General features: G+C 40.7%; 1 protein-coding gene across 5 annotated transcripts in view; it reads right to left on the reverse strand.

Moving 5' to 3' along the window:
• Positions 1 to 14423, reverse strand: part of CTNNA1 (catenin alpha 1) — a 153814-nt gene that overhangs the window by 27074 nt on the left and 112317 nt on the right. For all 5 annotated transcript variants that reach the window (XM_008056431.2, XM_021711541.1, XM_021711542.1 and 2 more), the window contains one exon: positions 2705 to 2797. In XM_008056431.2, coding sequence (XP_008054622.2) covers positions 2705 to 2797 — 93 coding nt within the window. The remainder of the gene's footprint in view (positions 1 to 2704; positions 2798 to 14423) is intronic.

A 14423-nucleotide genomic window follows, 5' to 3' on the forward strand; every position in this document is an offset into this window, starting at 1 on the left:
AAAAAAAAAAAAAAAAAAAAAAAAAAGATACAGAAACCAACTCCAAACTGAGTCAGACCATAGAAAAGAGGACCCCATAAAGGGGACAGGGCTGTCTGAATGCACCAGCCTGGCAGTGAGACACAAAAAACATGCTGAAAACACTGAACACCTTTTCCATACCATGGACAGAAGTCAACAGTAGCCTTACTATAAAGAAACATGTACCCTAATATAATAAATTTTTGGCTACATGCTGCAGCACATTAAAATTTCAAATTACACACCTGGTGAGTTAACTAACCACTCTAATGAGTTAACATGTTGATTAACCCGCTGAAATTCTGAAGGGAATACCTTAGGGTTAGGACCTGTGCTGTGGTCACTGCCCATATCACAGCTGAAGAAAAAGGAGATGGCTCCACAATCAAAGCCCTTTTCCCCAGAGGCACAGCCATTTGCTGCCTTGAAGGAGAGGTCCTTTGAGCATGGAACACAAAGGTCAGGGTAGGCCAGATAAAACTCACTGAGGGAGGAGTCCGATTTATCCCCCTCAAAGACTTTTAAAACTAAATTAATTACCAGTTGTTTAAAATTGAGAGTTGACAGCAATGCCTGAATTGTTGACTTTAAACAAAATTAATGAAAGAAGTTAAGCACAGTAGCTCATGCCTATAATCAATCCCAGCACTTTGGGAGGCTGAGGCAGGAGGACAGCTTGAGGCTATGCGTTCAAGACAAGTCCAGGCAATGTAGCAAGACCCTATCTCTGCAAAATTTTTAAAAACTATCCAGGAATGGTGGCACATGCCTGCAGTCCCAGCTACTCCAGAGGCTGAGGCAGAAGGTTTCTTTAGCCCTGGTGGTTGAGGTTACAGTGAGCTGTGATCATGCCACTGTACTCCAGTGACAGAGTGAGACTGTCTCTTAAAAAAAAAAGGAAAAAGGAAGGACCTGACAACAATGGGCTGCAGTAGACTCATAGCTGCCTCAGTGAAAAGCAAGTGTGCCGTGACCACGTTTGCAAACACCCACTTTATCTGCCATTACTGAACCTGCCCAGGCCTATGTGCATATGGCAGTCTGAGTGAGGGTAGGAATGAGTCCAGATGAGAATCTAGAATCATAATCACACCTGGAGAAACACCCAAATACCGAATACCAAGTTTGGTCTGAGCACTGAGTATCTAAAGCCCATTCCTCCTGAGGTCTATTTTAGTTGGAGAAATGATGCTTTATAATGGCAAACTCAAGCCCATGTGGCACAGCCTAATCACACATGACTTATGCATACCATCATTTTCATTAGACTCTTCATGTGATTTTGTTTTTCTGGGCTTTAAGATCATTTATATAAATACTCTTGGTAGGTGTGATCAGTGTATGTTACCATCTGTTTCCACAGATATGTGGAAGCATTGTCACTTTTCAAGCATTTCAAAACTAAACGGAGAACCAGAGACATTAAAAACAAAGAGCTGATAGGGTGAAATGGCAAGCTTGAGGAAAGAATGCCAAATCTTCATAAATCCATTCAAATTGGTTTTGTACAACTTGGTCATCCTTGAAGCTTCTGGAGGTGGTGATTAGATCTACTGCGCTTATTGTCTGTACAGCTACCAACGACTGGCAGATTTCACGACTGGATTAAAGCTGGAAAAAGTCCACCAGATGAGGTGGATTCACAATTGGCCCATCACAGTAACAGACAAAGCAAACTAACTCACGTGGGTGGGAATTAAACAAATGCCTCAACTAACCTATATACCAGAATGCCAGATTAATAACCACCAAGATAGGCTTTACCTATTTTGGTCACCTCTCCTGAGTGTTAGGGATTATTTATATGAAAGATAATGGTCACAAGATATTTTAAAGCTGATTGCAGAAACACAGAAACTTTACTCCTACGACCTCTATTCCATCCCTTCCTTTGTTTGTGGCCACTGCCACCTGGCAGGACATGTAAAGAGAGATGAATGTAAGTCCTCAGAGTCTACCATGAGCATTCTCTACTTGGGAAAGTGGGGAGGTAACCTCTTCTATCGAAACACCACTGATGCTGCTTAGGAATCCCTGGGTATCAGGTCACACAAACGGAGTCTCTTTCCCTCACAGGAGGTAAGCAATACCCTAGGCACTTAAAAAGCATTTGTGGTTGTATGTGCTTCAGCGTCTTTCTAGAATGCCAGATGTTTAACCTAGCTTAGTCACCAGTCTTCCAATGTGCCATCATAAATGGAGAGAAGTTCTCAAGCTTTTACTTCAGTAGCTGGCTGAATTAAGTTAGACATTTCAACACAGAGGGAGTGGCTCTTCTGTGTGGTTCCCTCCAACACACAGATCCAAATCCTGGCCATTAAGATGGTGCGCGGAGGAGCACTGCAGAGTAACTATCATGGTTCCAGGACTGCAGGGGGCCCTCCCTCAAGAAGGGTGTAGACTCTTTCTCAAGGTGAGTGAAGTCACTGCCATTCCCCATTTTCCATCAGTGGAGGGCACTATGAATCTTTAATCAAGGTCAAGGCAGTAGTAACATGTAATCTCCCCAGGAAATGTCACTTAATGTTAAATATAAATTTTTCCAAACTATGTGAGTTCTGTGTCAGTGACTTGTCCCCAAGACTTTTATCTAAAATCCTAAAAACAAAACAAACTTAAAATAAATCTCATCTCTATTCTAACTTGGTCAGTGATACCGTAACCACTGCCAGCCATACTTTACCTGAGGACAGAGGGCTTCTAACTGGCTTGCAGACATTCGAACAAGCTTCACACCTTCTTCATTATTTGAGATGGAACAGGCCAAGTTGGCAACCTATAAACATAAAAAGATCTTTAGATATTTTCCTCTTTTGATTATTGAGGAAAACAAGCACATACCTACCCCCCAACCCTGACCCTTCCAGAATAGTTAACAAGAGCAATGATGCTTTCCTCCTCACAGAATGGTTATCTGCTTACGAGGACACATTTATAAAACTCTGTACAAGTACAAAGAAAACTACAGAGACCCATAATATACATTACACTGTAAGGTAGTGGCGGAACCATGAAAGATCCCAGAGTCTGTACTTTGCATGGCCTCAAACCTGCTTGAACACTAACTTTGAAAGAGGTTCTTCTGGTGTGGGCAGTAACATAAGAAAAGCTGAGGAAGCAAGGGCACCAGGAAAGAGCTGTTGGTATCCCCCAGTAAAGATGTACTCTGCAGCTGTTCTTAAAGGAAGGAAATCAAAATTCTAAGTTGCTGTTCTCATTTGACAGGAAAATGGTGCTTAATTTAACACCAAGATTAGTTTCATTTGAACACAAGGCTATTTTTCAAATTTATTTATTTAGAGTTGGAGTCTCACTCATAGCCACCGCAGCCTCGACCTGCTATGCTCAGACGATCTTTCTGCCTCAGCCTTCCAAGTAGCTGGAACCCCATGCATGTGCCACCATGATTCATTGTTTTTTGATTTACTGTAGAGATGAGGTCTCGCCATGTTGCTCAGGTAATCCTCTCACCTCCACCTCCCAAAGTGCTGGGATTATAGGAGTGAGCCACTGCACCCAGCTTATTTTTCAAATTTAAAACATAGCAACATCAAGATGGGCCCAAGGCCATCCTCATCAAAAATGGAAAAGGAAGCTGCTAATATTCCATACTAAAGAACAAAACTGTTCTTCAACTGGGTCTCAAAAACACTGACAGCTGGACTCTTTCCTGGCTGATGCTGATTTAAAATCTTTACCTTCCCATCCAACCATCTCAAGGACACAGCTCATGTAGCCGGAAACAATCCTTCCAAGCTGTGTCATACTTCCTTTGCTGAAGCTCTGGCTGTGCTGAGAGTGTTGCTGTGAAGTGACTGCTTAGGCTGTGATCATTTATCCATGTTTCTAAACGAATAGGCTTGCCAATCCCATTAGTATTACCGGGGTCCAACTGAATACATGGTGCTGAGACACATCTTTACCCCAGTTGCAAACTGAGTTATGAATGATAAAGGCGTAGGCAGCTGAATATCAGAGGCACTTTCTGGACATTTAAATGCCAGAGTAAACAAGGGCAATGGTAATAACCTTTGATTTTCACTCCTCCACCCAACTAAGCACATAAATGCACATGAAGAATTGTACTCTATTATGGCAGCTGTTTGCAGGTTACAGTTAAGAATTATCAGCGTTCTGTAAGCCTGCTAACTACCAGAATCCTGCAATGCCTAATCACAAGGAGAAACAAAATAAGTAGCATGCAATCTAAACATTAAAATGTAAGGATTGGAAAGTCAGATCTCTAATGGTTATGGGGCCTTCAAAATCACATGAAGAAGTAACATTTATACTTCCTGAAGCTTCCAATTCTACCTTTCACTGTTAACTGGACCTGAGCAAAGAGGGATTTATTTTCAGGGTGGCAATCTACAAAGATGACTATAGATTTCCTTTTGTTTAAAAACATCACCACTAAATACGACCTCAGATAAATTTCGCAAAACATAAAACTTTTACGAAAACACCCTCAAAACTTACACCTTATGATGCTACACTGAGGGAGAAAGCTTAAATTAGATGTGTTCATGAAGAATAATCTACTGTCTTAAGAAGGCATTCTGAAAAAACAAATATAAAACTTAGTGATGATCACTGAATTAATCAGCAGTTTGGGACTCACACAGCCCCCTAGTGAAGTGTGTGAACTCATGCCCAGCACCCTACCCACACCCAACAGCTGAGAGGCCAACCCAATATTAGATTCAGGATAGTCACTACCAGTACGATTTTAATTTATATCTTCTCAATTTTATGAATCCTTAAAATTCAGGAAAAAAAAATTAAGAAGAGATTATGTAAGTATTCTTGCATCAGACACACGATGGTACTATGTGGCTAAGTGTGAAATGGCTGACGTCTTTAAACATCTTTTCTGTTTCCTGATACAAATCCTAACAAAGGTTATGGAAGACTTTTTCTTTACTTTAAAACGTTTCTGATGTACTGTTGAAGCAGTCAATGAGTACACTGCCTATTTCGGCAGGCCTGGGAGGAGGAAGTAGCGCCTGTCACTGACAGTCTTCTCCAGATGAATGAGTTTCGATTCAGCCCCCAGAGGCAGGGCTACTCACTTCTAACAATGACGAATGTGCAAATGTAACATCTTGGCCATAACTCACTGAAGCTAACCTCACATACTAGTGCCAGGCTTGATGCCAGGGAAAGGAGAAAGCAAGGGGAGGTGCCTCCTAAACACCTCTTTCTGTGGAAAATCAGAATCTAGAATTCTGAGATAGCAGTTATACTGAGACTTAAGAAAATCTGAAGTTTGAATGAAAAACACTCAGAGGAGCTGACTTCCACAGAGAACCCAGAAGAGCTAAGCATTATCTCTAGATTTGTTATGAGAATAAATTATTATTATATCTTTGCCATCATGGTGACTTGGGCATTAACAATTTAAATGTCTTTGATCCCTGCTGACCCAAGAGGTGGACTGAAACTGACACCATGGCCACTAGTTTTGAGATCAGGAAGCCCTCTTTTGTACAGCTTGTGCTTACTCTGGGTTGAGTTTGAACCTTGTAGGGGAGCAGAAGATTTCAGAAAATATGCAAACCTCTGCTAAAAAAGAATCAGCCTTGGGTTTTGCTGGTTTCAGGAGTAGCCCAGTAGCAATCTGAGCAATCAGACTCACAGCCTGACCATGTCAGATAAACCAATAAGACAATAAGTACATGATAGAAAACTTTTTAGTCATTTAGAAGAGTTCTACCTTTACTCGACAATTTAATCTTTACTTAAATGCAATTTATTAAACAAAGTTTTATGCTGAAAAAACATTCCCCACATGATTATGTTCCTCTAATAAACATGGATCGATAATTTGCTTAAGACATATACAAGTTGTCCCCCACTTCCCTCAGCTCCTGCTCCTGTTTCATATCTGCCTGAGTTACTCTATTGCCCCTTAACCTGGAAACTTTGTAGGAAGACAAGATCAGATTTCTTTTTGTTCTTGATAATAAATTCATGCTCTACTCTCATAACAGCTTCTATCTAGTATAGCAGTGAAACAGTGAGAAGAGGTGTGGGACGGGGAACTTTCCAGTATAAATAGTGCCACCACAACCTAAGTAGCAGGCCAGCAAGCACACACCACCACGCCTAGCTAATTTTTTTATTTTTATTTTTTGTAGAGACAAGGTCTTGCTATGTTGCCCAGGCTGATCTCGAACTCCTGGGCTCAAATAATCTTCCTGCCTCAGCCTCCCAGAGTGGTGGGATTACAGGCGTAAATCACTGTGCCCAGTCATGCCTTATCTTTTCTAGCCTCTGATAGTTTCTCACCTACTTACACCTGCATTAAGGAAAAAAAAGCATTATTAAAACATAATTTATATACCATAAAATTTACACATTTTAAGGGTACAATTAAAGGAGTTTTTTTTCCCTTGAGTCAGAGTCTCATTCTGTCACCCAGGTTGGAGTGCAACTGGGCCACCACAGCCTCAAAATGCTGGACTCAGGTGATCCTCCCACCTCAGCCTTCTGGGAACCACAGGCACGTACCATCATGCCCGGCTAATTTTTTTGATTTACTGTAAAGATGAGGTCTTGCCAAGTTGTCTAGGCTGGTCTCAAACTCATGGGTTCAGGCAATCCTCTCACCTCTGCCTCTCAAAGTGCTGGGATAATAGGCATGAGCTACCATGCTCAGCCTCAATGAGAGGATTTTTAATAAGTTTACAAAACTATGCAACCACCACCACAATCTAGTTTTAGAATTTTTCTATCATCCATGCATACTTCATTTTTTAGAAAGATATCTTCCTCCTAGCAAATCTGCCAACACCTTTCTTTTGAAATCAGAAAGTTGGAGGCCTAACCTCTGTTTATCATTTTCCCCGTGGGTTTGGAAGTAACTGTTAAAACTTCTTTAATGGCTCAGAAATGTATGATCTGCATTTGGGACTTCTCACTATGTATGACAAGCTTAAACAAGTTGAGTTTTAATTTTATCATTATTTTTTACTTTTGGGCATCCAGACCATTTTAAAGAAGAAAATTGGCTGAGTATGGTGGCTCACACCTGTAAGCCCAGCACTTTGGGATGCTGAGGCAAAAAGATTGTCTGGGCCCAGGAGGTCTAGGCTGTGGTGAGCCATGATCATGCCACTGCACTCCAACCTGGACAAGAGTCAGCAATTCAAAAAAAAAGGAAGCCAGGCTCGGTGGCTCATCCTGTAATCTGCGCTTTGGAAGGCTGAAGTGAGTGGATTGCCTGAGCGTGGGGGTTCGAGACCCACCTGGGCAACTTGGCAAGACCTCATCTCTACAATAAATCAAAAAATCGGCCGGGCGTGGTAGTGCGTGCCTGTAATTCTGGTTACTTGGAAGGCTGAGGTGGAAGGAACGCCAGAGTCCAGTGGGTCGAGGCTGCAGTGGCCGGGAGCTGCCCAGTCTGGGTGACAGAGTGAGACTCCAACTCAAAAAAAAAAAAGGGAAAAGAAAAGATAAGGCAGAACTTTAGAGAGGTAAAGCAAACACCAAAATCAATGTTACTTTGGGGAAAGGGTATACTGGGGGGAGGTAGCATTATGGTCAGAACTTGGGTTTTTAAGGGCTAATACTAAGATGATTCAGATCACAGACTCTGCATAGACCCGGAATAGCGAAAAGGCAACAACAACCTTAGTGAAGAGTGAATTAAGAAAAAAGTCACCATGAAAAGAGTAGGATACTTGCCTGTCTCAGCATTCACTCAAGAAGGGAAAGAAAAAAAAAGAAAAAGAAAAAACATAGGCCTCCTCATCCCATTCCAAATTCTAATCAAAACCTGGCCATCCACAGAGGTTTAGGTACAGAAATTATGCTATCTATATGGCTTGGACAACTTTTAGGTATCATGTATTAGCAGTGCCCCTAGACAACTAGCAGAAGCAAATGGAAATATTCCCTAATGGAAAGTAATATAAACCTAGGCATCAAATAATTCTCACAACAAAATGCCAGGAATGTAAACTCACAATAAAAACATACTAAGTATATAGGGAAATAAGCCACCTTGGGCAAGAATAAGCAAAACAACCATCCATATAATCAGATCCATAATCAGAAACTCAAATGATAAAAAATAAATAGAACTTTAAGAAAAAATAATTTCTACCTCTATTAGAAATTTAAAACGGTATTAAATAAACTTTGCTGAAGAGATAATTAGTAACCTAGAAAATCAAAATAAAGAAATTATTCAAAAGAACCAAGAAGCATTCATGATATGGAAAATGTGGAAACCATATAGAAGTTCAGAGAGATGCAAGACAGATTGAGAATGTCTGCTATTTAACTACTAAGAATTTCAGAAGGAAAGAACAGAGAGAATGGCGGGAAGATGATACTAGAAGAAATAATGGCTGTACATTTTTCAGAGTAGATGAAATACTTTCAGACTTGGAAAGACAAATAAAGCCCAACAGGGTAAGTAAAAAGAAATTCAAATCTAGGCAGTATAGTAAAGCTTTAGGACAACAAAGACAAGTAGATTTTTTAAACAGTCAGAAAGTAAATACAAATTATAAAGAAAAGACTGTCAAATTGACTGCTGACTCCTCATAGCAACAATGGAAGTCAGAGACAAGAAAATACTACCTTCAAATTAAGAGGGGTGAGGGGGAATCATCTCAGATTTATACCCAGTAACTTTTTTTTCCCAGGAATTAGGGCAAAATAAGGACATTAAGACAGAAGCAAAACAAACAAAAAAACCCAAGAGCATTTACTCCTAACATATCTCCCCTACCTCATTAAAGAAATTTCTAAAGACTGTACCTCAAGGAAAAAGGGATGCGACCTAGAAGAAGGTTTAATATGTAAAAAATGGGAAGTAATAAAATTTAACAGATTTAAGCAAAGGTTGAAAAAAAATAAATAAAGCAATAATAGAGTCTAACTCATGGGGCTAAAAATTAAAAGAATCAAAATAGCGATGACAATAATATTTAAGTTGGAGAGTGAATGAAGTTAAAGCATCCTAAAATTCTTAGGCGTATATCATTTCAGAAGACAGAAAAGATACTGATTTACCTCAACCTGTGAGTTAAACATGCATGCTAAAATATCCAGAGTTTCTATTAATAAAAGAGAGTGTGTAACTTCCAAACAAGAAGAAGCAGGAGGCCAGGCTCGGTGGCTCAGTCACTGCCCTCCAGCCTGGGCGACAGAGTGAGACTCCAACTCAAAAAAAAAAAAGAAGAGGCAGGAAAAAAATAGTTTGGGTTGGGGACTCAATCAATCCAAAAGAGGAAACGAGAGGCAGGAATAAAGAAGAAAGGATAGCCGGGCTTGGTGGCTCAGCCTGTAATCCCACGCCTTTGGGAGACTGAGGTGAGTGGATTGCCTGAGCCCGCAGGTTCGAGACCCGCCTGGGCAGCGAGACCTCATCTCTACAATAAATCAAAAAATCATCCGGGCGTGGTAGCGCATGCTTGTAATTCCAGCTACTCGGAAGGCTGAAGCGGAAGGATCGCCAGAGCCCAGCAGATTGAGGCTGCCGTGGCCGGGAGCGGCCACTGTACTCCAGTCTAGGCGACAGAGTGAGATTCCAACTCAAAAAAAAAAAAAAAAAAAGGATAGAAGCAGAGATTTAAAGACAAAGAGAGAATAAAATTCAATGGTAAAAATGAATCCACGTCAGTAATGACAGTAAATGTCCTGAGTTCTCCGCCTTCCCAATATTGGCATTGGGAAGTGGAAGGTTACATGCTGGGTTAGCCCCTCACCAGATCATATCCTGCTTGACTCAATACTCAGAGGCAACTGAATGTTAGGACCTTGCCTTTCTAGAGGGTACTTACAAGAAAAAAAGTCATGTGAAATCTATATTTATTATTAAAATGCTGAGGACTCTAATCATTCAGTGTCTCTTATATAAAAGACCCATTAAGGATTATTTTCACATTTTTAGGATAGATTCATTATCCATGAAAAAATGGTTGTACTTCCTAAAGACAGGAACTACACAACTTACTGTGTTTCATCTTTTTCTCCCCTGCTACCAGTTTTTCAGTTTCAAATCCAAACTCAAGTGTGGCTTTTAATTTTAGTTCACAATTGTCTACTATTCTTTTCTTGGTTCTGATTTTCCATGTCTACTTTATATGATGAAACATGGTTTTGTTCAAAAATAAGCCATGTGAATCTAAACTTAGGAAGAGGCAAGGATATAAATTTAAGCACCAATTGTAACAAACAAACAGAATTAGAAATAGTGAAATATAATAAGCTAATTTAAACAGCTTGGCTATTTGATATTTTTAAAAAGGCTTTCATGTGTAGATCACCACACAGATGATCTTGTAATCACTTCATGATATTATACTGGAGCACTTTAAAGTTCCCTATTTCTTCTATTCTATCTAACTGATTGAATGGTCTATCGGTAAAACTAGAAAAGGGGCCTATCTAAACATTCATTGGTCCATCAGTTCTGCTGATGAGGGAACAGGAAGACCCACACACTTTTCTGGAACAGAGCAAAGGCTGGACAGAGTGCTTCGTTAGTCATGCCTCCCAGTGCTCCAAGAGCAAAGAAGAATCCTGATGCCCCTTGAGAACAAGGTTCAATCTACCTGTCTTTGCTTGATCATCCCAAATGTGACTAGGTTATTAAGTTCAGCCAAAAAATGCTTATTTGGGAGTAAGATGTTAAAATTAGGTACATATGAGACAACTGTCTCACACAGGCTCATGTATCTGAACTTACGGACTCTTGAAAATGTGAGAAAACCAAGCTCAATACACTTAGAATTCTTCTAGAATCCAAGGCCAGCATTCCCTCCCAAGGACATCTAACTTCTCTTTCATGAAAACATTCTACAGTGCTAGAAAACTGAAGCTTCATATAATTTGCTTTTGGGCAGAATTTCAGCCTACAGTATCATATAGAAGTACTGAGAAAATACCCAAGATGTCACAGGTAGTCATATGAGCTCAGTGTTTAATTCAAATGCTCCTTACAGAGACTTCTTCAAGGCCACTTTACCACACATTATCAGCACACCACAGAATAAAAGTTATAATGCAGATCATTTCATTTGCAGTTAAAATACACATTTCAAACCAATAAAGCCATACCCTATGAAGTTCCAGATAATGGGAAATACTAGCGGGGGGAGCCACATGGAAGTAACAGGTAATGGCATTACAGCTCAAAAGCATGCCAGTTACATTCACTTTTTGATTCTTAATTCACAAGGCAGTGCATGGGATACAATCTTATTGTAGCACATTCATTATTATAAGAGGCACATTTTAATACAATGTCTGGGGCTGGGGGGAAAGGGATACTAAATGATACATGATTTTTAAAGGCAGGATTTCATGAATGGCATCATCCTATTTCACTCTCTCAATGCACAAAGGTGAAAAAGCACTTAGAAGAGTAAAATTAAAGGGAAAGCAGATGGTTCTTTAGCTATTAGGCCGCTCATAGTCAAAGGAGGTGGGCAAGCAACAAAGCAATTAAAAAGGACACATGGGTGTTGCATTATTGACAAAAAGGTTAATATTTCTGACAGCAAATAAAATCTTCACTCGATATCCTTTAAACTGAAGAGCAACATAAAGAAATCATTAATGTGACAGGGGAGAGCGCCAAGTATAAAAGGTGTTATAGTTACCTTGAAGCAAGGCCATGTCATTTTATAAACAGACAAAATCAAAGCCCTCAGTGCTACCCTGTACTCTGAAGCAGAAGAAAATGGTCAAGGGAAGAGCTACCAACTGCCAATACTGGCCCTCAGCTTCTGCTCCCCCAACTCACAGGCCTTGGGGGACACACAACATCTATGTACCCTTCACATAAGAAAAGTGACTTCAATATCATATAGGGAGTTTACCAGATTCCACTGGCAACTATGGCCTGCGGCAGTTAGAGGTCCTAGCCAGACCGTCAGAACACAACAGAGGGCTCAAGGTAAATATTCTATTTGCTTTCAAGTAAAATCACAAAAGATCCTTAATAAAATAAGGATTCTGAGCTGAATGGGCATGGTGGTGTATACCCAGCTACTAAGAAGACTGCTTGAACCCAGGAGTTTAAGAAGCCAATTCAAAAAATAGTATCAACAAGCATCCAACAGTACAACACAGATCCACTGACACTGTGTATACACAGAGGTAATAGAGGAATTCACTTCTGTTGATAAAACCTCAATAGTCTGGCCCGGCATGGTGGCTCATGCCTATAATCCCAGTGCTCTGGGAGGTCAAGGTGGGGAACTCATCTGAAGCCAGGAGTTCAAGACCACCCTGGGCAACATAGCAAGACTGTCTCTGTTTAAAAAAAAAACAACTTAAAAATTAGGTCAGGTGTGGTGGCTCATGGCTATAATCCTAGCACCCTGGGAGGACAAAACAAGAGGATTATTTGAACCCAGGAGTTTGAGTTCAGCTGAGGCAACAGGGAGAGACCTTGTCTGTTCAAAAAAAAATTTTTTTAAATAGCTGGGTGTGGTGGCACATGTTTGTAGTCCTAGCAATTCAAAAGGCTGAGGCAGAAGGATTGCCTGAGTCCAGGAAATCGAGGCTGCTGTGAACTGAGATCATGCCACTGCACTCCAGCCTGTGCAAAAGAGTGAGACACCTACTAAAATAATAATAATAATAATAATAATAGGCCAGGCGCAGTGGCTCACGCCTATAATCCCAGCACTTTGGGAGGTCAAAGTGAGAGGATTGCCTGAGCTCATGGGTTCCAGACCAGCCCGGGCAACTTGGCAAGACCTCATCCCCACAATAAATCAAAAAATTAGCTAGGCGTGGTGGCGTATGCCTGTATTTCCAGCTCCTTGGAAGGTTCAGCTGAAAGAATCACCTTAACCCAGTAGTCAAGGCCGCAGTGGCCGTGAGCATGCCACCGCACTCCAGCCTGGGCAACAGAGTAAGGCTCCAACTCAAAAACAAAACAAAACAAATAATAATAATTAGCTGGGCATAATGGCATGGCGCCTGTGGTCCTAGCTACTCAGGAGGCTGAAGGTAGAGGATCACTTGAGCCCAGGAGTTGAAGGTTACAGTGATTGCACCACTGCACTCCATCCTGGGTGACAGAGTGGAGTGAGGCCCTGTCTCTATTTAAAAGAAAAAGAAAAAGAACTACACATGCACACTTCATATTTTTCTCATCATCTTCACATCCCAAAAGATTTAACAATTCATCCCCTCATGTATACATTATACAGAATGATGTATAACAGTGCTCTTTTGTATAAACATTACAAATATTTCAGAATATTTCAGACAAAGCTCACTAACACTTATATGCAGGCATAGAGGTCTATGTTTCTCAAAGTATAGTCCTCATACCACTGAATCAGAATCTTTGGGGATGACAGCCCAGGAATCTGAATGTTGAGTTCTGGGAAACTCATGTTTATCGATTTTGAGAGCCAACAGGTTCATTCATCTAATAGATTAATACTTGTTCCAGGTACTTTTCTAGGATCATGTTCTCACAGAATTTACATTATCTCGGCATATGGGGTGGGGGTTGGACAAAAAAGAAAATTAAACAAATTGAAAAATTTCAGACAGTGAGAAGTATTACAAAGGATATAAAACAAGCTACAGGATGAAAACATGACTGCTGAAGGATGGGAAGAAAGGGAGGAGGAATCCAGGAAAGCCTCTCTGCAGAAGTGACATTTGGGCAGAGGATACAGATGGTGACATGTTTAGGTATGGTCAGAGGAAGAACAAGTCAAGCATGGCAGGAGCCAGTCAGCAAGGGAGACACAGTACTAAAGGTAGCTGCAGCGGCAAGCAGGGCACTTTATGGGCCATGGTTAAGAGACTGGATTTTTGGATCTTATCCTTAGTGTACCTAAAAGTCACTGGATGGGTGGGTGGGGTAAAGGAAGGTTTGTTCTGAAGCAAAGGAATGACATGATCTGATTTAAAGGAATCGTGTTAATTCCTTTGTAGAAAAGAGGATAGAGAGGTACAAGCAAAAAAAATTAAAAGGCTTCTACACAAGTCCAGTGAGAGATGGTCATGTGGACTAGGGAGGTGGCCACAAAAATAAAGAAGTAGAAGACTCTGTCTTATGCCTAGTCTTATTTTTTTTTAATTAATTTTTTGAGTAAGAGTCTCACTCTGTTGCCCAGACTGGAGTGCAGTGGCATGCTCATGCCCACAGCAGCATCGACCTGCTGGGCTCAGGTGATTCTTCCACCTCAGTCTTCCAAGCAGCTGGAGCCACAGGTACATGCCACTACATCCAGCTAATTTTTTTGATTTACTGTCAAAAAATTAGCTAGTATTACACAACCATTTTTTAAACATCAGATTGGATACAAGAAAAAAAAGGTACATTAAAAAAAAAATGACAGCTGGGCTCGGTGGCTCAGCCTGTAATCCCACGCCTTTGGGAGGCTGAGGTGAGTGGATTGCCTGAGCCC

The sequence above is a fragment of the Carlito syrichta genome, unplaced genomic scaffold (assembly GCF_000164805.1).
Source record: "Carlito syrichta isolate Samal-C Ts95f unplaced genomic scaffold, Tarsius_syrichta-2.0.1 Scaffold302355, whole genome shotgun sequence".
NCBI classification, from domain to species: domain Eukaryota; kingdom Metazoa; phylum Chordata; class Mammalia; order Primates; family Tarsiidae; genus Carlito; species Carlito syrichta.